This window comes from Copadichromis virginalis, linkage group LG8, assembly GCF_057382275.1.
Source record: "Copadichromis virginalis isolate Kocher_CV1m ecotype Utaka linkage group LG8, C_Virginalis_male_GT1.1, whole genome shotgun sequence".
Classification (NCBI taxonomy): domain Eukaryota; kingdom Metazoa; phylum Chordata; class Actinopteri; order Cichliformes; family Cichlidae; genus Copadichromis; species Copadichromis virginalis.
Genome location: NC_140625.1, coordinates 9,695,727 through 9,719,328, shown reverse-complemented (window position 1 = coordinate 9,719,328; position 23,602 = coordinate 9,695,727). Strand labels below are relative to the sequence as shown.

Sequence of the window (23,602 nt, the reverse complement as noted above, 5' to 3'; positions counted from 1 at the left end):
ACATGGGTGTGCCACGGGCTTCCCAGTTTCACCCATCGTGGCAAATTTGTACATGGAAGAAGTGGAAAAGAGGGCTTTGCTATCCTACCCTGGAAGACCACCAAGCCATTGGTTCAGATTTGTTTACGACACCTGGGTGAAAATCAAATCTCAGGACGTACCACATTTCACGGATCAAATTAACTCAGTGGACCGACACATCAAATTCACCAGGGAGGATATGAAAAGTGGCAGGTTAGCCTTCTTAGACTGTGAGATTTCCATCAGTAATGGGGGACATCTAAAAGCTGACGTGTACCGTAAACCTACACATACGGATCAGTATCTAAGGTTTGACTCTCATCATCCACTGGAGCACAAACTGGGTGTCATCAGGACGCTACAACACCGAGCGAACACCATCCCCACTGACACAGCGGCCAGGGAGGCAGAAGAACAGCACATCAAGAAGATCAAGAACATATTTCGCCATCTTACAATGGTGTGATTGCAGCCATTCCCCAACTCTCTGTGAATGGGACTCATGACCATTGATCAGTGGTCTTTGATCAGTGGGTTTTGGTCAGTGGTTGTTGATCAATGGTCATAAGAATTTGCATAATTATGATGAAGGAACTGACCTCCCAGCCCATTGTTCCTTCAGTGAGCTGGTTTCAGTCATTATGCAAATGTACTGTTTATAAGATTTGGGGAAACCTGCAGTCAGCTGAGACTGAAGAAGTCACTTGGATGAGTGACGAAATGTTTCTCCCACAAAACGCTACGTCCAGATGAACAGAATCAACTTTTGGAGATTTCCTTTCCTGGATGATTGAGAATGCATCAAGACAGGATTTCTTCTGGTTTTCTGTTAACAATGGCTTTCTTCTTGCCACTCTTCCATAAAGGCCTACTTTGTGCAATGCACGACTAATAGTTGTCCTATGGACAGATTCCCCCACCTGAGCTGTAGATCTCTGCAGCTCGTCCAGAGTCACCATGGGCCTCTTGGCTGCATTTCTGATCAGCGCTCTCCTTGTTCGGCCTGTGAGTTTAGGTGGACGGCCTTGTCTTTGTAGGTTTACAGTTGTGCCATACTCCTTCCATTTCTGAATGATTGCTTGAACAGTGCTCCGTGGGATGTTCAAGGCTTGCGAAATCTTTTTGTAGCCTAAGCCTGCTTTAAATTTCTCAATAACTTTATCCCTGACCTGTCTGGTGTGTTCTTTGGACTTCATGGTGTTGTTGCTCCCAATATTCTCTTAAACAACCTCTGAGGCCGTCACAGAGCAGCTGTATTTGTACTGACATTAGATTACACACAGGTGCACTCTATTTAGTCATTAGCACTCATCAGGCAATGTCTATGGGCAACTGACTGCACTCAGACCAAAGGGGGCTGAATAATTACGCACACCCCACTTTGCAGTTATTTATTTGTAAAAAATGTTTGGAATCATGTATTAATTTCTTTCCACTTCTCACGTGTGCACCACTTTGTGTTAGTCTTTCACATGGAATTCCAATAAAACTGATTCGTGTTTGTGGCTGTAATGTGACAAAATGTGGGAAAGTTCAAGGGGGCCGAAAACTTTTGCAAGCCACTGTAAAATATCATAATGTAACTTTAGGGTACAACAACTTGTCTCTTGTGAGGAAGCCTCTAACGCAGTCGTGTCAAATTCATTTTAGCCCTCGTGCCACGTGCTGCCAAATTTGAGGTCAAGCTTGGCTGGGCAGTAGCAGTATTCTGTAATAAAATGTACTTTTCCACATTCACTTATCCAGGGATTCAGTGGGCAAGAAACCTAGCCAGGGATATCTATACCCCCCTCTGTAGTTGGCTAATAGGGAAAATAGGGATAACGAGGCAAAGTAATTAAAATTAAAGCTGCAAGCAGCGTTATGAGGGCCCTCGCACCCCGGCATGTCGAGCCACGCCCAACACATAAAACCAGCACGTCCGATCTGATGTCACATTGATGGAATTCATGCATTTAATCACCAGCTAACATTTCACCTTATTCAACCATGATTATAGTCGTCCCACTAGGTGGCGCTCTAACCATTACTGACAAATGGCATAACAAACATTTCCGAGCTCGAGTCTCATCAAGCCTGTGAAGTTTGGGTGAGATTGGACAAATTTTGTTTTCGAGTGACAGCAGATTACTGCTTTTTGGCAAGTGATTGAAACCAGGTGCCGCCATGACCACCCCGTTTCCCTGAACGTAAAAAGCTTCGCAATTTAACATCACAAAGGTCTTTAGATTCCACACAGAGGAAATCGCATCAATCTGATGAAATCCCTTGGAGGAGTTCGTCAAAGAACGGTGCCTGAAAAGAGGGGAAAATGTCGCCGAAATTACACATTCATTTTAAAATGGCTGACTTCCTGTTGGATTTGGGATATTGCTCTAAGAGACTTTTTTGTACAACTTGATCTCTCCTATAAGCTTCCCAGATTTCAGACTCATACACAAAACACAGAGCAGGGGCTGATGATTTGAAAGTTTATAGGGGGCGCTGTGGAGCCATTTTGCGCTATTCAAGGAAGGTGATCACATAACAACAAAGCCTTCGTCCCATTGGAGGTGTGCACCAAATTTCAAGGCTTTTTAAACTTTCCAAGCCCCTCAAAAGCCACTTCATTGTTCATGGTGAACAGCGTTGCCACCAGGGTGCGCCGTTCAGTTTAAAGTCACAATTTTCGCACTGAAGCATCACGAGGGACTGATGGTGATATTCACCGCTTTTGAGGTGGCCACGATGAACCTGTGAAAATCAGTAAAACAAAGTGTAAGACATGACATTTCCTGTTCCCACTAGGTGGCGCTCTGCGTATTCCTGACAATGGGCACATCAATTTGTTCAGGGTGGGTCTGACATCATGCCTGTAAAGTCTGGTACTGTTCAGACTGGATTTCATTGAGTTACACTAATTTGTTTCTTCATGGCGAGACATCAAAGTTCGCCATGCTGCTGGGGTCACACCCTTTTGCTAAAAGTCACAGTTTTCACTGTAACCCAAGACCAACTCCTTAAGGCTTTCCTGGAGAAATTTGAGGCTCTAAATGTCACCCATCACAATACTGTACCCCAAAGTGTAAAACATGACATTTCCTGTTCCCACTAGGTGGCGCTGTCCTTGATGTCAAATATGGCAGTAGAAATATGTTCAGGGGTGGAGCCTTATCATATGTGTTCACTTTGGTCAAGGTCAGGAAATGTATGACAAAATGAGAGGCAATAAGATTTTCATGGCGAGTCATCGAAATTCGCCATGGCGCCACGGCCTCACCGTATTGGGAAAACTCAAAAGCTCCGCAATTTAACATGGCACAAGGGTGTAGTTGACACTGTCCAAAGATGAAGCTTATACGACCAAATCCCAAGGAGGAGTTCGAAAAAGTTCGAGGCATGGAAACGGTAAAATTAGAGCCAAAATGTCACCTTCACTTCTAAATTGCGGACTTCCTGTTGGGTTTGCATCAATGGGCCCCCAGACTTTTTTGTTCGACTCGGCATGATACACATGTGTGCCAGATTTCATACATGTAGCTCAAACTATGTGGTCGTAGGGCTGCATTTAACAAGGCATAGGTGGCGCTGTAGAGCCATTTCCCAGTGCTCATATGTAAAACCATTAAAATACAAAATTTTTCACCAGACCTGGCATGTGTGCAAAATTTCATGAGTTTTTGAGCATGTTTAGGCCCTCAAAAAGGCCCTTGTTTTGCCTGAATAATAGTAATAAGAAACGGAGCAGATACAATAGGGCCTTCGCACTCTCGGTGCTCGGGCCCTAACTAAGGCTAAAGTACAATTATGTGGGGACACTGAAGCACTACCAAGCTAGCATCCCCAGGTTAGGATTCCCAAGCCGGTCAGTAGATGTAATGTCTCCACCGTGTCCTGAGTTCTCCTTGTGGGCCTCCTCTGAGGACTCCTCCCTGTTGGGCACCTCACCTGGGAGGTATCCAGACAGTATCTTAGTTTGATGCACAAACCACATCAACTTGCTCCTTTTGATTAGGAGGAGTATAGTGTTTATACGCTGAGTCCCTCTTGAATGACTCATCTACCCTATTTCTAAGAAAGAGCACAAACACCATTCAGAGAAAGTTTATTTCTATCTGCAATCTTATTCTTTTGGTCATTACCCAAAAGATAGAAATATAGATTTGCCAGTAAATAAACAGCTTCACTTTCACACTCAGCTCTCTCTTTACTACAACAGACACATGCAACATCTGCAACGCTGCAGATGCTGCACCAATCCATCTGTCAGTGTTCTGCCCCTTTCTTCACTCACTCATGAACAACACTAGTTGGGTCAGCAACTCATTCCCAATCCAAAGTGGGCTTTCCCCCGTTTTCTGGCTGAGAAACATAGCCTAATACTTGGAGGTGATGAGTCTTATCCCAGCCACTTCACACTCTGCTGCAAACTGCCCTTCAGTGTAAGCTGGAGATCATTATTTAATGAAGACAGCAAAACCATATCATCTGAAAAAACCAGAGACCAGATCCCGAGACCAGCAAAAGCAACACCCTCTGCCTATTGTCTACATCTAGAAATTCTGACCATAAAAGTTATGAACAGAATTGGGGACAAAAGGCAGACAAAGTGCAAAGCAAAGCAAACTTTCACAGCTATTGTGCAGGGACTGGAGCAATGGGACTAATATACCACACTCCTGAAGCACCCTTCATAGGAGCTTCCAAGGGACACAATGGAATTTTTTCTGTAAGTCCACAACAGAGATGTAGACTGGTTGGGCAAAATGTTATGCATCCGGTAATATCCTTTAGGGAATAAAGAGTTGGTCCATACTTACATGAACAGGACAAAAACCACATTGTCTCCTAAATCTAACATTTGACTAATGGGCAGACTCTCCTCTGCAGGGTAGTCTGTGGAGAACCTTCCTCCATGCGAAAGAATAGGCCTTCCCATGGAGGATGAGCTTCTGGCTCCATTTCTTGGAAAAAGGGACCACGACCCCAATTTGCCAATCCAAGGGAAATTTCTATAACTTCTGCATGATTTTCCCTCCGGAGCCCGTAGGGACTCAGGGTGAATTTCACCCACCCGAGTTAAAAAACTCTCTGTTGTGTGGTTAACTACCACAAAGATGGCCGAGTCATCCCCCTCATCCACAGACTCTGCTTCCTCTACAGTAGGTGTGTCAGTGGGATTGAAGAGATCCTCAAAGTTTTCCGTCCAGCACCTAACAAAATCCTTTGTCCTAATCTTTCAGATTGTCACGGCCTGGAGGTTCAGCTGGTCGCTGATCATCTCTCTCTCTCTCTCTCGCCAGGGCGGAACTCATTATGGGTTCACGCCCTTGGCCCACGCCCTCGGAGGAGGAAACACCTGTGCCTCATCAGTGTGGATGGCATTTAAGCCAGGAAGCAACGGCTGTTCTTTGCTGGATCGTTGTGAGAATCGCGTCAGTGAAAGTCGAGCGTCTAGCAAGTGTTTTTCCATGTAGTTGTGTGTTTGGAATCTAATGAGCGTTTCTTTGTGTGCAGACCCTCTGGACTCTTTTCCCTGGTGTTCCCTGAGTGTTTGAGTGGATTCGTGTTTGGATTGTTTGGAGAGAGACGAGAGTGTTCACCTGGATTTCCCCCGGAGCCCTGCCCCTCTCACCTTTTGTAGATAGCACTGCCCCGCACCTTTGTAGATAGCACCGCCCCGCACCTTTGTAGGTAGCACTGCCCCGCACCTTTTGTATATACACTCATTGGACATTGTTCATTAATAAATTCTCTTGTGTGCATCAATCCCCGGAGTCCAGCACGTGAGTCCACCTTGTACACCGCGACACAGATTGAGGACTCAAATGCATATTCCAATTGCAGACAGAAATATACAAAGCAAACATTCAATTGCAAGGCTGTTATAAAAGTCCAAAGAATCCAAAGTCCATTTGTGAAGGGAAACTAAACATAATGACAGTATATGAGCACACAGGGAAACATACAGGAACATAAACATATGTCACAACAAAGAGTCAAATGAAGCTATACTGTATTACCAAAAGTATTCACTCACCCATGGAAATCATTGAAATAAGGTGTTCCAGTCAATTCCACGTGTAAAAAATGAATAAATAAATAAATAAAATAAAAAAAAATAAAATATCTAGCACCTAGGCACACAGACTGCTTCTATAAATACTTGTGAAAGAATGGGTTGCTCTCAGAAAAGCTCAGTGAATTCCAGTGTGGTACCATGATAGGATGAAACCTTTGCAACAAGTCCATTCATAAAATTTCCTCACTACTCACTATTCCACAGTTGACTGTTAGTGGTATTATAACAAAGAGTAAGTGATTGGGAATGACAGCAAGTCAGTGGCAAAGTAGCAGGGTTCGTAAAATCACAGAGTGATCACAGGTGGATGCTGAAAAGCCAAGAGCACAGAGGTCCCCAACTTTTTGCAGAGTCAGTCACTACACACCTCCAAATTTCATGTGGCCTTCAGATTAGCACAAGAACAGCCCTTAGAGAGCTTCATGGAATGGGTCTACATTTCCAAGCAGCTGCATCCAAACCTTACATCACAAAGCACAATGCAAAGCGTTTAATCTGATGGTGTAAAGCATGCTGCCATAGAACTTTAGAGCAGTGGAGACGTGTTAAATGGAGCGACAAATCAAGCTTCTCTGTCTGGCAATCAGATGGACGAGTCTGGGTTTGGTGAATGTCAGGAGAAAGGTACTTGTGGGACTGTACAGTGCCACATCCAAAGCTTGGTGGAGGGGGATTATGGTGTGGGGTTGTTTTTCAGAAACCGGCCTCAGCCCCTTAGTCCCCCTGAAAATTATTGTTAATGCTTCAACACACCAAGTTATTTTGGACAACCATATGGGAGCATATTTGGGATGGCTCCTTCCTGTCCCAACATCACTGCACACCAGTGCACCAAGAAAGGCCAATAAAGACATGGATGAGCTAGTCTGGTGTGGAATCCTGACTACAACTCAATAGAACAACGTTGGGATGAATTAGAGCATAGACTGCGAGCCAGGCCTTTTGTCGAACATCAGTGTCTGACTTCACAAATGTATGTGCTTTCTGCAAGAATGTTCACAAATTCCCATAAACACACTCTTGTAGAATGTCTTCCCAGAAGAGTTGAAGTTATTATAGCTGCAAAGGTTGTGCCAATATCACATTAAATGCCACGGATTAGGAATGGGATGTCACTCAAGTTCATATGCATGTGAAGGCAGACAAGCAAATTCTTTTGGCAATGTAGTGTGTGTATTCAAGCTGGCCAGGCAGGATGACTCTGGTTGCACAGAGTGGTGGCGACTAGGTTGATAAGTGATAAGGAGAAAGGGAATTAGCAAGGACCATGCTTCCCTTTTGAAGAGCTAGAGGAAGTGGGCTCTGGAAAACATGTGGCAGCCATTGTAGCAAGTGGGTGATCACCTGGTTGCGCAGCAAGCCTACAACCAGCTAGCAGGAAGGACCAAAGTTAAGGAGGAACTAGGAAGGTGTGGTACAACTTTACTGGTGACACTTTTTGTTTTTATGGTTTACATGTCCAGAGGAGTTTCCCTAAAGACCAGCCCATACTCAGGAGTGAGCTATGGCTTAAGATCAATAGTCACCTTTAAGAAGGAAAGAGCCACTTGCTGCTGTCCAAAGGCTTCATTTTGTTGGTTGTGGTATTCAATTATAATCTAAATTGAAGACTCAAATGCAGGCAGAAATAATTACAAAAATTAAAAGTAACAACAACCAACTATGGCAACCAAACAGAACATCAAATAACAAGATTAAAGACTAACAGATAAGTGTTAACAAGGTCCCCTGCCTGTCCAGGCCTGCTTAGAATGGTTTGTCAATGAGCTAAGGATGAACAATACACATGAACCAGTCTTTAATATCAGTTGATGAGATTTTTTTTTGTTTATAATATGTTTAGAAACAGTAGTTAACATAGGATGGATCTTTAAATCTCTTTGATGAAAACAAAACAAAAAAACAGCAGCCTCAGGGAGCAGAAAACTCCAGGAAGGTTTGGCTTTGAAACCAAAACCTTCTTCCTGTGAGGCAACTCCTCTAACCACTGCACCATCATGCTGATGCAATAGACTGTCCAATGAAACTTATCATAATGCATTGAAGGCTTTCCAAACAGCTTAAGATAGGCCAGTCCTTAAAATCTAAGAGTAAAATTACAACTTTTCCCAATTTCTTTTTCAATCGTACTAAGCATAGATAGTTTCATAATGTTATGCCTTGAAGAAATGGTGTAAAGATGTACTTTGTAAACCTGGAGACTTTATATGGTTTATGCTTTATATATTGCTCAGCTGGTCATCTACTAATTGGAAGGTTGGTGAGTCGATCCCTGGCTGCTCCAGTCTCCAGCCTGCATACTTAGGTACTCTCGGGCAAGATACTGAACCCAAAGGTGCTCTGTGATTCGTTCATCACAGCATGAATGTGTGTGAATGTTTGCTAGAAAGCACTTAGGTGCAAAAAAAGTGCTGCAGTGAATGAGGTATGTATAAAGCACTTAGAGTGCTATATAAGGACCAAGCCACTTACCATCTTTTTGTACCTCAAAAAGGTTCACGTAATTATGAAAAAGAATAATATGAAAAAGGGTAAAAATTAGTGCATTTATTCCATATTCAGGAAGTAGTTTTACCTTACCTTTAGGGTCCAGTAATGACTAGTGTTTGGTAATTGCACACACTAAGAAAGAAATGCACTTTTACTACACCTGCGATTTCTCAGAGTGTGGGTAACAGTAAGCCAGATGTTCTGATAGCTGAAATGTTCTTCTGCAATTCCAGAATGTGCCATTTTAAGTTTGTTCGATCAGAATCAGTCATCTTTGTTTCTTTGCTATGTGGCCATGCAAAGAAAAGAAAAGTTCTTTCAAAATATGCAGTATACATATATGATAGGTAAAAAGTAAGAAAAAGCAAGTTATAGAATGTAGTCAGTATGTTCAGCTATTAAAAAATAGTTTAGTTTGAGATCTGTGGTTTGCCTGTTTGCTAAAAAGCCCCCAAAGCAAAACGACAACAACAAAAATCTGATGAATATTCTCCAAGTGTGGTCATTCTATCATTTTTCATATAACTGCAAAACTAGTGGCATCACCATCTGTTAATGTTAGCTATCTTACACATTTAATTACCTAAATTTTGTTTGGGATTAAAAGATTATAATATTGCACATCAAAAATGAAGCAAAACAACAGGCACTACAGTACGGTAAAGTACCAAGTCTGAGCAGCAATTTGAGTACACTTACATTAGTGCACCAAAACGTGATTAGATCTTGTTTAATATTCTGTGGAAAAGTCAATAAAGTCCAAAATTTTCCTCCAATTACATTCAGTTGGTATCAAGTATAAACAAATTGTTCATTCGCCCGATCAGGTCACAGGGTCACCAAATTCACTGGTCTTTTTTTAGATGTAGCTTCCAAACCATCCTGTTCCAAAATAAAACTGTCAACACACTGCACGACTTGCATTGTGTCCTTTAAGAAGAATTCCCCAGTGACATGCCGCTCAGCAGATGATACCAACTATAGAAAATATAGTAGCTGTTAAGAAAATTACAGAATGTTGCACTTTTTAATGATTTCTTCGTTCTTTAACAATAATTAGACAACAAATTTGATTTCCTTACATACCGATCACAAAGCTCAAGAAAGCTCCCTCAACCTTTTCAGATATTGCTCATACCTCCTTGTGTTTGTTCTTTCTACTAGAAGGTGTGGCATCATTTGTCTAATCCAGAGTGTAACATTTGGTCTTTGTGCATTTAGTCATTTTATTGTGGTTAGACTCTGCAAGACTTACATAGATGTTTGCATTTACCAGTTACAGTGTGTTAATCTGAGGTGTGAATTCACTGTTTGAGTTGCAACACAATTTTCAGTCCTCTGCTGCAATGTCCGTTTCTAAATCTTTGCTCCAAATATTAAATTTTATTCTTTTCTCAAACAGTCCTTTGTGAAATAGAACATTTTCCCAGCACTCTGTGAAAAATTAAGTGCATCTCATGATTCAGCAGTTTGTAAAGCCACCTTTAGCAGCAATAACATGAAATGCTCGCTTTCTGTATGACTTTGTCAGTTTCTCACATCGTTACAGAATCATTTTTGGCTCACTCTTCTCTCACTTGCTCTGCAACAGTCAGGCTGAAGTCTGGCCTTTGACTCGGTCACTCCAATACTTTGATTCTTGTTGTAGATTTGCTGGAGTGCTTGGGATCGTTGTGATGTTACATGACCCGATTTGAGCCAAGCCAAGCTGGCCGTCGCACAGATGGCCTCACGTTTGACTCTAGAATACTTTGGTACACTGAGGAGTTCATGGTTGACTCAGTGATTGTGAGGTGCCCAGGTCCTGGTGGCTGCAAAATAAGCCTAAATCATCACCCCATGTTTGACAGCTGGTGTGAGGTGTTTGTGCTGATATGCTGAGATTAGTTTTGGTCAAACATGGTTCTGTGCATTATGACCAAATATCTCTATTTTGGTCTTGTCTGTTCCAAAGACATTGTCCCAGGAGTTGTGTGGTTTGGTCAGATGCAACTTTGCAAACCTAACCCTTGCTGCCATGTGTTTTTAGAGAGCAGGCAATCCTTCCAAATAAGGGTTTTTCTAATTGTACTGTAACAAACTTTATAATTTAGCATGCTATAGAGGCCTGTTGAGGCTCTTGGGATTTTTTGCTGTTTCTCTGTTTTTTTGCTGCAACATCCACTTCTGAGAAGTTGATTAGCAAAACCTAACTGCTACTTATCCTGTTAATTTCTGTATTAGCAGTATCGGTATACTTAGTTTTTCACAGGACTGCATACAATCCTAAGCAAACTTTATTTTTTAACACGACTTTGCTTTAATGTGGTTTAACAAAACTTCTCAGCTGTCAAAATTATAAGTAAATACAAGCAAATTAATTTAAATAATTTTAATTTGAAATTTTAAATATTTCCAAGCCTCACAAAACTTAAATCTAGCATCAGTGTCAGAGCAGCTGTACCTGTAACTGCTGTCAAGACATCCCTAACTGAATACATTTGATGAAGACAGTTTCAAGATTAGGAAACAAAACATTATATATTTGATTTTGTTTGTGTGTTTATTATGATTGAAGTAAATGTGTGTCACTCTTTAATAGTAATATTTGTATTTTAATATATATAAATACAAATATTATTATATAATATATTTTAATATATATTCAAACTGACTTTAATAGAAACTACACATTCTTGGCATTGTCTCAGTTTGCTTCACACTAGTTTCCCTTAATTAAAAGGTGTCACCAGTAAAGGTGCACCGCACGATCCCGCTTCTTCCTCCGTACTTCTTTTTGGGAACCACACATGTGAATACCATCACTTCATCTACTCTTCTTCTCATGAAGACACAGCAGCTACTGCCAAATCACATTCAAATGGTCTAACATCCATTCCTCTGAGTTTTATTTTTCTTATTGATTTAGTTTAGCAGTGGTTGCTTTTGGAGCAGTCACCGCGGGGAATGATTCTGAGGGTGCTTCTCCAAAAAGCTGATGATGAGATGTTTCAGCTCTGAGAAACACAGATGGATCTTCCATTCTAAGGTGCTGACCAGCATTTCTCTTTAGTTAGTTAAGCAGTTCTTGCAAAAATATGGCTAAGTACAGTAGACAAAAAATACTTTTTGCTGTCTATCAGCACTACTTAGGAGCAACACAACTCGAAGTCAAGGAATTTCACCAATCAACTTTTAAGCTGTTATGTCCCAGCAATACTAACTCAACACAAAATCAAGACTGACACCAGAGTTTTTTGTTTGTTTGTTTTTCAGAAACACAGGGATATTTTTTAATCATTACACATTCAAAGCTGAAACTTGCAAGCAGGAGAGCATTACAGCATCCTTCGTGAAGTCTGCCTTTATCCACACCTTGTCAGTAACTTTTTTCATAACTAGCAATTAAGCCCGGGCAACGCCCAAAGTCTACACTGCCACTGCAAAGCCATTAGGAGTTGCAGGGGAGCATAACAAATCTCGCATGTTAAGAGACAACAAAAATGACTGCCTCATAGAGATACTGCCATTTGTTGTCAGTGCTGACCCCAGCAGCGGTTGCTTTAAGTAATCTAAATTACAAAACATATTTTACTTAATATTTGTTTGTATATTTTGCCTCATTATTGGTTATGTTTATTTATTTTTCTACACTGTGCAAAGGCCTAAGATTAATAATAATTGAATAGCAAGGTGTCCGCAAACTTCTTTTTCATAGACCGACAGAAGGCTATTTTTTTCCAGCAAACACCTGAATGCCTGTAAAATGACTTATTTGTGACTAGGAGAGCGACTTTTTTCCAATTGTCGTAAAAACATCAACTCCCAGAATTCCTTGCACACGCGTAAGTAGATGACGCTAAATGTGAGCGACCACATTACAGTACTGGGCAGCTATGAAGATACATTAACATTTGATACCAAAATCAGTTTGTACACCTAAGAGACATTTTACTGAGTGCCAGCAGTCACTAACCTCCTGTAAGTACACGTTTGAAGTCATGACGAGCAAAGTGCAGCTTCATAACTGCACACAAGTACTTTTAGCATTGTTATCACTTAGCTTTGGTGTACAGTAGTTACATTGTTTACGTTTTGACTCAACTTATGAAGCAGTCAGCTGTAACTGTGCTTTAACGGCGATATTAGAAATAATAATAACGATGACGAAAGGGCCGCCTTTTCAAGACAAACTTCTGTTTGTCATGTTTCACTGTCTTGTGTTTGTTAAACATTATGTCGACATTACAGATAAAATAAAGTGCGAAGCTTCCTGTCATTTTAATGTAGGTTTTTCAATGTAGAGAATATTATAATGAGGCAAATAGAGCCAATACACACTCTCCGGCCACTTTGTTAGGTACACCTTGCTAGTAGTGGGTTGGACCCTCTTTTGCCTTCAGAAGTGCCTTTAATCTTCATAATGCTGGAAACATTTATCAGAGATTTTGGTCCATATTGACATGATGGCGCCACAGTTACTGCAGGTTTGTGATTACGGAGGCCATTTGAGTACAGTGAACCCATTGTCATGTTCAAGAAACCAGTTTAAGGTGATTTGAGTTTTGTGACATGGTTTGTAATCCTGCTGGAAGCAGTGACCAAAGGATGTGTAAACTTTGTTCAGTGGGGTGGAAATGGTCAGCAGCAATATTTAGGTAGGTTGTGCCATCTTAGCGATGATCAGCATACCTTGGTTGCAAAATTTCCAGGTTATAGCACTCTGGGAATTTTTCTTTGACCCCTGGGGTCAGAGAAGAATTTTTACCTAGAGAACTGCTGCTCACTGGATATTTCGTCTTGTTTGGACCATTCTCGTAAACCCTAGAGATGGTTGTGTGTGAAAATTAGAAAGCCAACTGCCGGTTGGAAGATACAATTATTTCTTTTCTTTGCACAGCTCAGAGAACAAAACAGCACAACTGAGAAGAAGAAAGGATCCATGAAAGGCGCTCATGGTGTAAGCTCCGATGATGCCTTACCACTGCGTGGCTTATGGATGTGGAAAAACTACCGAAGATGGCGTAACCCTGTTTAAATTCCCCAAGGACCCTGAAGAGTTTCGGAAATGGGAGAAGCAGGTCCAGCGCACCCGCATGCAGTGGGTTGCCACACCCAATTCTTACCTTTGCAATGAGCATTTTGGCAAGGAGTACTTTGAACCCAGACTGGCAGCGGGGCCTCTGAAGCTGAGGCCGGGAGCTGCTCCTACAGTGTTTGTCCGTCCGCACTGTCCTTCCTGCAATGGCGCGGGCTGCGGTAGCTGCCTGCCTTCTATCCAACACAGGACCATTTCAGCTGAACCAAGAGAGCAAACCATTAGTGTGAGTAGCAATTATTTTGGACTGTTGGGGGGGCTTACACCTACTGTTTACAGGTGGGATGTTTGTTTTTTTTCCTTCATAGGCTGGATACAATGAAATGGCACCCAAAGAGCGTGAGGATGCTAATGAAAGAGGTAAAGAACGACATCTGACAGGAGGAGGGTTAAAGGTGCTAAACGAGCGACCAGGTGAGGTGCACCTGCACTATTAACAATGTTCATAATGTTTTACATTAAACAAAAACTTTTTTGATTGCTTTTTTTTCACAGTGGTTTGTGAGATGTGTGGAACAACCGGGAATATCAACAACTTCTATTCAAAGACTAAGCGCTTCTGCAGTACATCCTGCTCTCGTTCTTATTCATCAAACTCTAAGAAATCATCCATTCTAGCACGTCTGCAGGTCAGAAAGAGTTTGACTTTTTCTAATGTATTTATTTATGTATTTTTGAACACTGGGGACCACCAGAAGGGCAGTTTGAATTAGCTGCCTTGCCTTATTCAATAATCCATTTTGGGAGTTTGACACAGTCAGTGTCACCGGATTGGGCAAAGAGATGTACTAGTTTTTCCATTCGTGAGTGTGTTGCTCAGCAGCTCAGACAGGTGTGGGATTATCTGAAATCCTGTAGTGAATCCATGAACGGCTTCAGCACGCTACTTTCAATGTCACAAATCTATGAATTATTGAAAATTACTGAAATCAATTGCAAAAAATTCACTCATTTTAAAAGCTGAAAGTATGAAATGTTTATTTTTTTATTTGGGATTTTGGCGCTATAGTTATCTAGATAGATTATCTGATCCCCTGCTGAATTTCCAAAGAAATGAATGGTCACACCATCCCCGCAGTCAAGCACTGAAGTGGATTTGTTGTGCTTTGGGCCTGGTTTTCTGCAAGGAATACAGGGCGACTTCACTGCATTGAGTCAGCAATGGATGGGGGCATGTACCGTAAGGTCTTGGATGTGAACCTCCTTCTCTCAGACAGAACACTGAAGATGGGTTTGCCAGCATGACAGTGACCCAAAAGACCCAGTGCTGACCGCGGTAGCACTCTGGAAGCTAACTGAAACTAAAGTGAAAAACAAAAACTCAAAGCGAAATAAAAACCATTCAGAAATATCTTGTACATCTTTACAGACCTGAGTAGATGCCTGCAAAGTATTAAATGTAATTTTAAGGCATTTTTCAGCAAATTTATTTCACCATAGTTAGTAATATTGAACACAAGGTGGCAGTATTTGCAAAAAAGGCTGTTTACCTGTGAGCGCTGCAGAAAAATAACAAGTAGAAGAAGAAGAAGACCGCGCTGGACTTAAATACCTCTGCGGGGACGTGTGAGCCTGTGTCCGTCTTTCCTAACTCGGTACAGAAATGGTTCACAAGTGTTGCGTCGAGACCTGCTTAACCATAAAAAGGCCAAACATCGTCTTTCATCGGTTTCCACTTAGCGACCAGGAGAAGCTGAGACAATGGCTCTTTACCCTGAACATGGACCCAAGGACCCCCCGTTACGTCCTCGGCAAACTCTTCGTGTGCCAGAAGCATTTTCAGCCGGACGACTACTACGACGTGCAGAACCTACCGAGCCGCCGGGGCCGGCTTCTCAAGCCCACCGCCGTCCCCGCGCAGTTCACACATGCCCACTATTCAGAGGAAGACCACCCTACGAATATATGGCTGCAGAGACAGGTGAGGCAGGACATTTGTACTGAAACCCCACATGCCAGGGCTCTCAGCCCAGGCTTAAGGCCCTCGTTTCCGGACGTTGTTTTTCTTCTCTTGGCTCTGCAGAAGAAGATGCCACACCCACATATCGTTCAAACCTTCTGTTTGTAAAGGGCAACCAATCAGAGAAAAGTGGCTATAAAGCAGTTGTTGTTAAGAAGAGAGGTTGTTTTGTTTTTTTTAGACAATGAATGTGCAAAGGCCCTAGAATAAGATAAATAAGGAATTCTTTAATTACCACTCTAGTGATGCCAAAGAATAAAAAATACAGAACTGGAAATGACCATTATGTCCCATTCAATGTGGTTTGACCTACCAAAAGCTGCTGCATAGCCTTGTCTTCACTTTCATACTGACGAAGAGAAGGGTACCTGGAGAGCAGATCCTCTGTAAAGGCCTGTACGAAGTTTTGAGTTACAAAGGGTGATCTCAATATTCATTGGAATTCATGATCCATCCTTGTCCAAACCTCATGAAATTAATCTTTGCATAGTTTTGCTGACAGACAGCACCTCTGCGTGCCATTAGAGGCATAGTGTAGGCAGAGTGTTTTTTTTGTTTTTTTTTATCTGATTGTGACTTATACCATGCTCTCTCACGGTTTATGCCAACTGTATGGATATAAGAGGCTCTGAGAAATATTTCTTTTCCCCCTCTTTGCTTCTTTAGGGAAAGCCCCCAACGAAAAAAGCTACTGTGCTGAATAAAGTGAACAAAGCTCCTCCAGCAGCCACCGGAGTTGATGGTAAAGTCACCGAGCACGCTTGTTTGCATGAAATAATTTTTTATTTTATTTTTTTTAACACAACCTGTTTAACCTGCTGCAATCGGCACATTTCATGTGATTTCCAATTTGGTGCCAATGAACCGACACAAGATGCAATATTGGCGACCACCTTCTGTTTACGAGGGGCAGCCAGTCAGAAAAAGGTGGCTTAAAGAGAATTATTTTCTGTCTCCTTCCATTGCGTAGCTGCTGTTGCTTCTTTCGACTGGACCGCATACTTGGAGAGAGAAACGTCTCTGGCTGCATCTGTCTCCTGCTTCAGACACGTGAGTCTGTTCTGCAGTTCTTACAAAGACTTACAGCTAAGAAATTATCGTCATAGCGACATATTGTTCTTAACCTTTGTGGAAACCTCGTTCTACCATCGATGTTAACAGTTAAGGGAACTGACTTAATAATCAAATAAAGGGAAACTCAAATGGCTTATTAGGATTATATTGCTGTTTTCATGCCGTCATCAGCAGAAGAAAACAATAGAAAATTGAGTTTCTCTTGAAAATGCTGGAAAATAAGATGGTAGTACATAAAAGCTTCACACAGATGATCCATAAGGAATTTTCTGGCTTCACCCCCTACAGGCTCCCCTTTGTGCCCAGTGGGATGACATCACCATGGGGATGAAAGTGGAGGTGCTGAACACGAATGCCATCCTCCCCAGTAAAGTCTACTGGATTGCTACAGTTATCCAGATTGCAGGTGTGTGCATCTTTCTGCCAACAGTTAACAGCCCAATGAACCACAAATCATTTTTATATATTAATGTTACATTTAGTTTCTTATTTTTCATTAGTGAATTTTATTTGTCTCTTGGCTAGACCCAAATCTTAATGCCTCTTGCAAAGCTTAAAACTTGGTTTGCTGTACTTCTCATGGTGCTGAATATAAAGTGCAGCATATTCATAACCAGAAGAAATTGTGCTATGAGACTGGAGACGATATCTGGAGCACTTAAAAATCTTAAAAAGAAATCTTTTGGTAGATTTTTGTAATACCAAATGTTGCACTGACCCGAGAGATCATCATCTTCTTTACAGCAGTAAATGTGTGAACCGCTTATGTTGTTGCACTCATATAGCGCACATTTCAGGTTTAACGCTGTGATAGCAGCTTACCTTTTTGCTCAGATGACTGAATCTATAATTTAAATCACTGTAGCATTTGTTCGGAGCTCTGCTCCAATGAGAATTGATCGTAAATGAACCCTTAATGTTATGAAATTTTGTGCAAGCTAAGAGAACACGTGATGAACCAGGCTTTGTTGAGGCATGTTGGGGTAAAGCTGCCAAACAGATCAGACTAGTGAATCTATTCATGCAGATTTTAAGTCTCAGTGACCATTGAAGTTTAGTTTTGTCTACAGATTTGTACCAAAGACCGGGAATAAATTGGTATCAATATGGTTTGTACCAGAGTGAAAAGTGCCTCAACAAATGGTGTTTGTATCTGTATTTGTCTAACATAGCTGTTCTCCTCTGATGAAACAGCCGGTGTCTGCAGAAAACATCTGACACTGGTGCGTCAGATGCATCCAAATGTGATATGCTATTTGTAAAAGTTGCATTAACGGGCTAAGTTGGGTCAGTTATTACTGCCAATTAGTTTGATCTTGGCGTGAGCTCGATTCTGTTTGGTTGTTCACTCATCTGTCTCATGAACTCATCCAGGTTAGCAGTTAGAATTTTTTGCCTGGAACAGTTCAGGATGTTAACTTCCACACAGTGAAATATATTTTGGTAAAGTAGCAACATTGGCAGGTAACTCTCGTCCTTTCTTGTCTGCAGGATACAAAGCCCTGTTGAGATACGAGGGCTTTGAGCATGACAGCAGCCATGATTTCTGGTGCAGCCTCGTTTCAGGAGAGCTCAACCCGATCGGATGGTGCGCAATGACCAGCAAGCTGCTGGTACCCCCACAAGGTTAGGATTCACATTCAGTTTGCTTTTAAAAATGGCGCCTATGCTCTGTTTGGTCCTAAATCAACTGCTTCATCCAGTATTGGTTGACCTTGGTGAAGGTGTTTTTGTTTATTCTTTAAATCCTCAAAAGAATAAGAGCAGGTGAGCGAGTTATCTGAAGTGATAATGTGAACTAGTGGTCGTTGACCAGACAAATGAATGCTGATCATCAGCTCTGTGATTAGAGAATATATGAATGACTCTAACAGACAAGAGCTTCTGTCTGAGTATTTTCACTGGTTCGATTTGCAGTTAAGGTGATATCGCAAAATCAAGACAACAAATAACTGATGCAGCAAATGGGCAGGAAATTAAATACAAAGGCAATTTTCTCAGTAAGAAGAAGAGAAGTCTTTGTAATGCACTTTTCTACTAGCAGATCAAAAGATAAATAAAATATAAAGTACAGATAAAATGGAAGAAAGACATGTTGCCTGTAGCTTAACAGACGTTAAAAGACAGAGAAATGTAAATGGAGGATGATATAAAACTTAGTAGAGGTAAAAGAGCAGCAGAAAACATCCTAAAAATCTAAAGTAATAAAAAGTGACAAATGTGTCATTTTCTGTTGTTAACAACTAGAAATTGATCTTATCTTTTATACGGTTTCAGGTTAAATGTGTTGTTTGTATGTCATACTTTTATATTTTTTATTTATACAGGTAGTCCCAATGTCACATTTACAAAAAGGACCTGTTTCTAACAAACATATTAAAATTACAACAATAAAAAACAGTAAAATAGCAATAAAATAACAAAAATAAAGATTCTTTAATGTGTACACAGTCATAGGAAAAAGTTCCCAGTGATGACTTCACAAGGTCATTTGTACTCTTTTAAAGTCTGCAAGTGAAATTAATTGAGAGAGCTATAAGTCCTGTGAGATGGAGCAGAAAAGGAGAATGCCTCTCCAAGTTTCATCACTGAAACTTTGTGTAATGAAGCCCTGAGACCACACACTATGACTAAAATGTTTATGTAACATGTAATATGAAAAATAAGAGGGGAATAAACCACAAAGAGACTTTTCTTGTTTGATGATTTGCGTGTCTGTAGATCTGAAGCAGGACATCCCAGACTGGAAGGAGTATCTGATGAAGAGGTTGGTGGGGGCCCAAACTCTGCCTGTTGATTTCTACCTGAAGGTACTGCCTGATGTTATGAATTGCCCTGTATGTCATAAAGAGTGTAATGGATTAAATGAAATAGAAGTCACTGAATTAAGCACATAATCAGCAACTTTCTGTCACTCTGCCGCCCTCCCGCTTTTCTTTGTTCCAGCTTGCAGAAAGCATGAAGAACTCTTTCAGGACGGGCATGCGCGTGGAGGTGGTGGACTCCAAATACGTGAGCCGGACACGCGTGGCCATCGTGGACTCCAACATCGGTGGCCGTGTACGCCTGGTGTACGCGGACCAAAGTGACACCCCTGAGAACATCATCTCAGACTTCTGGTGTCACATATGGAGTCCCCTCCTGCATCCGATAGGCTGGTCCAAAAAAGTGGGTCATGACATCAAAGCGCCTGGTAAGTATGAAAACGGGTTCTCCACTGGAGCTGAAGATGTGTGGTACAGAACAAAAACTTGCAAAAGGAAATTAACTTTGATGTAGGAAACCAAGCAGTCAGCAGTAAAAACAGGATTAATCAACTTTAAGGGGAAAGAAATATTTGGAGACACACTCGGACTTTAGAAAAGGATACTGGACCTCAGCGTAACACTAGCAGTGTGGATCATTTTATTTGTAATCACAGTGAAAGTTTTTATGACATGAAACTGCACAGATGTTGAACTAAATACATGATTTTAAAGATTTCTGTTTTCTGAAATGTAACATGTACTGTGCTGGTGATAGAAGATTACTTTGCTTTTTCCTCTTAGATTTGTTGTAGATTAAAATATGAAACCTTCTTATTTTTATAGCAAACAATCTGGAGTCTTCCAGTGGTCTGAGGGGCAATTCTGACAGTACGTTCATGCTCTTTAAAAAGGTAAGGAAGTATATGAACACTGACGTAAGTCATAGTCGAGTGTACTATAAGGTTAGCAGTAAATCTGCACTTGATTGTGGTGTAGTTTAGAAAATCATAGGATTCATTAAATGTATTTATTTTTTATTTCTCCATGTTTTACCCCCAAAGTCCAAAAGCTGCGGATTGTTTGAGTCAGAACTCAAAAATAGCTGAAGTAATCATCGTCGTTACTAAGCTTATGCTCATTTCAGTTCAAGTTTAAGCTTTACCTCTTCACTGTTTCACATGAATGTAATGTATTGTCCTCAGCTGAGGTTCACCTACATGGAGGGAACTTTCTTTGAAGAAGGAATGAAGCTGGAGGCCATTGACCCGCTCAACTTGGGAAGTATCTGTGTGGCCACAGTACACAAGGTGAGGTAGCTGTTGTTGACTTTGTTTATGTGTGTTTGTGATTCATCATCTGTCACCTAGGTTTGGTGTTTCCCAGAGATTTAGATGCCCTTGTAACTGTAACAGCTCATAAATGAGCTAATGGCAGGGGTATCTTCTGTAAACTCAGCAGTATAATCAGCTGCTTCTTTAGTGGGTCTCTCATCATGTGGATTAACTCCTTCATACGTGCACTGTGTTTATACAGCGCTTTGCATTTAATTATTAATCTTGCTTTCTTCCACAGCGTGTCTTCTTTCCTGATAGTTGGGGTTTTCTCTGTATTATTTTAGGGTCTTTACCATAAAATAGAAAGCGCCTTGATAGAGGACTGTTTGAATTGATTTCATCTTGGTCTGCAGCTGGTACTTCTTGCTGAAGCCTTGTTGTGCTCAGCATAGCATTACAAAAGCCAGTTCTCCACCCGCTGCAGGTTCTTGTTGGTGTGTTCCTCCACCTAACAGGTGGATTGTAGAGATCGTATCTCTACTGCTGGTTTTCCTCTCTCTGACTCTACTCCTCTTTTTTTCCCCAGGTGCTGTTTGATGGGTACCTGATGGTGGGCATTGATGGCACCATATCAAACAATGGCTCAGACTGGTTTTGTTACCATGCTTCCTCTCACGCCATTCTTCCAATTAACTTCTGTAAAAAGAACAATATCCCTCTCACTGTACCCCCAGGTATGTTTTTTCTGTTTCTTAGTTTGCAGGTTAACTTGTCTGCTGGTGCTGAAATGCTTCACCATATATTTCCTGTCGCTTTATGCATTTCCTGGCAGGTTACGATGCTCAGACCTTCACCTGGGAAAAGTACCTGGAGGAGACCAAAGCAAAAGCTGCGCCCGTGAGACTGTTCAATGCTGTAAGATGTTGTAGGATGACCTTGCCATCACATGTTTTATAAGTTGAATTAATAGGACAGGATGGCTTCTTTTCAAATGTATCTATTGATGTAAAAACACTAATAAATATGACACTTCTTTCAGGACTACCCAGGTCACAGCTTCTCCCCCAACATGAAGCTGGAGGCCGTGGACCTGATGGAGCCACGGCTCCTGTGCGTCGCCACCGTGAAGCGCTGTGTCGGCCGCCTTCTCCTCATCCACTTTGACGGCTGGGAGGATGAGTTTGACCAGTGGGTTGACCACCAGTCTCCAGACATCTACCCAGTTGGCTGGTGTGAGCTCATGGGCTACCAGCTCCAGTCACCTCCTGGAGTCGGTAAATACAGCGGACTGTAACACTGTGTTTTGAATCAACATGTAGAGCACTGAAGTGATGTGGGTTAATGCAGGAGTACCGAGGCGTTCTGATTAAAGGGGATTAATGGCCAAGGTTTCAATAGATAAGGTCAGAGTATGATGAGGTAATCCCCATGAGCCAAAAGCTTGGCTTGAGACGCCTCTAAATGCTGCATTTCAGTTTTTTTCTCATCTTGGATCTGTGTGATGTCACACAGAAAGCACATATCCTCGACACATCTGCGCCAAAGCTATTTTGGGCTATGAATAACGCTAACTCCTCTAGTGGTGTACCACAACAATAGTCTGAAAATCTGGAAATTAGCGTAAAAGGCGCTCTTTAACCGCATTTAGACTTCAATTTTGATTATAAATACAGCAACAGTTCACTACACTCACTAAGCTCCAGCCTTAAACTGTCACAGACAGAAGTGACTGGTTGATGAGTGATGCATAGATGTTTCTGAGTGTGAAACAAAGTGACTGGTGTTTCATTCTGTTTTCTAGCTGACTTAATTGAAAAGCAGCTGGTGCGGAACAAGAAATGCCGGCGCTTTTCTTTCGGGAGAAAGAGTAGGTTTTATTCAGAAAAGTATATGTAGTCTTGTATCGGTAATGTCTTACTTGACACATGAGAATGATCTCCTTTTCTTTGCTTTTTGTAGAAAAGAAGCACACAAAAAAGAGGCTTTCACAGGACCAAGCTCAAGACGGTGCTGATCAACACACCGAAAGTCCTCAAAGCACTCCTCCAAAAGTGCCACTCATCCAGCCCAAGACTGAGCCAGAGGAGCAGGAGAGTAAGAGACAATTCTCAAATGAGTCACTTTTTCCTCATTTGCATGCTAGTTGCCCATTTTGGTAAATTTGCTGACTTACTTGTCTTAATAGTCGTTGCAGTGAAGGTGAAAGTGGAGGAAATGGAAACGGAGACCCCCATTAGGCCACCGGACAACTTTCAGCAAGACTCTGTGTGCATAATCAAACAAGAAGAGGGAGGGCAAAGCAGCTTGGATAATGTAGAACAGGAGAAGACGGAGCAAAGTAAAACTAAAGACGTGGCCGAAGACGATGCATCACTTGAAGACCGGTGTACCGGTGATAGCAACACTGATCAGAGTGAAAATGAAAGAATGGACAAAGAGGAGTTGAGCCAAGAAGACGACAGTACCATGGATGAATCATAGAGAATAAAAGAACCAATATAGCTGAATCACTCCAATGAAAAAAGAATTAAACAAATAAATAAAAAGACTTTATCAAAAAGATTTTGACTCTGAAAGTTTTCCTGGGTTGTAATGAAGTTTTTTTTTTTAATGTTTTATATCCAGATAGATCCTTTTGTAAATATACAGTCAATTGCAGTATTTTTAAAAATATATTATCTAAATGTGATTTGATTTTCAACTTTGAGTATGTTGTGAGCCTACAGTGAAGGTTAACTACCCTCAACTGCAGGCTCGGTAAAGCAATGCTTTATTCTTTTTTTTTTTTCTTATTTTCCATCATACATGTACTATTAAATATAAAAGGCCAAAACAACAATCGGGTACATTCCTAAAAACAATGTCTTTACTGGCCACCTCAGCAACACCGAAAGATAC

The 23,602-nt window shown here is 41.3% G+C and overlaps 1 protein-coding gene across 3 annotated transcripts; it reads left to right on the top strand.

Annotated features, from left to right (window-relative positions):
* The first annotated feature begins 12,415 nt into the window (after positions 1 to 12,415).
* On the top strand, positions 12,416 to 23,292 carry l3mbtl2 (L3MBTL histone methyl-lysine binding protein 2). 3 transcript variants are annotated; one of them, XM_085465646.1, is made up of 18 exons: positions 12,416 to 12,532; positions 13,452 to 13,875; positions 13,958 to 14,063; positions 14,145 to 14,278; positions 16,276 to 16,351; positions 16,580 to 16,659; positions 16,972 to 17,089; positions 18,175 to 18,309; positions 19,405 to 19,493; positions 19,630 to 19,876; positions 20,274 to 20,341; positions 20,633 to 20,737; positions 21,291 to 21,438; positions 21,537 to 21,619; positions 21,744 to 21,978; positions 22,506 to 22,571; positions 22,664 to 22,798; positions 22,890 to 23,292. In XM_085465646.1, the coding sequence occupies exons 2-18, from the start codon at positions 13,522 to 13,524 to the stop codon at positions 23,183 to 23,185; spliced, it is 2,475 nt and encodes an 824-aa protein (XP_085321772.1). In that variant the 5' UTR covers positions 12,416 to 12,532; positions 13,452 to 13,521; the 3' UTR covers positions 23,186 to 23,292. The 3 variants fall into 3 exon arrangements, with proteins under 3 accessions (XP_085321772.1, XP_085321773.1, XP_085321774.1); XM_085465647.1 differs by lacking the exon at positions 22,506 to 22,571; XM_085465648.1 differs by lacking the exons at positions 12,416 to 12,532; positions 13,452 to 13,875; positions 13,958 to 14,063; positions 14,145 to 14,278 and adding an exon at positions 15,145 to 15,570 and having other exon boundaries at positions 22,890 to 23,291.
* The last annotated feature ends 310 nt before the right edge of the window (positions 23,293 to 23,602 follow it).

Excerpts from the sequence above, each read along its gene's own strand:
- l3mbtl2 (XM_085465646.1), top strand. The coding sequence starts at position 13,522 with ATGATGCCTTACCACTGCGTGGCTTATGGATGTGGAAAAACTACCGAA. Across the intron at positions 13,876-13,957 it reads CAAGAGAGCAAACCATTAGT|GCTGGATACAATGAAATGGC; the intron begins GTGAGTAGCAAT and ends TTTCCTTCATAG. Across the intron at positions 20,738-21,290 it reads GTGTGGCCACAGTACACAAG|GTGCTGTTTGATGGGTACCT; the intron begins GTGAGGTAGCTG and ends TTTTTTCCCCAG.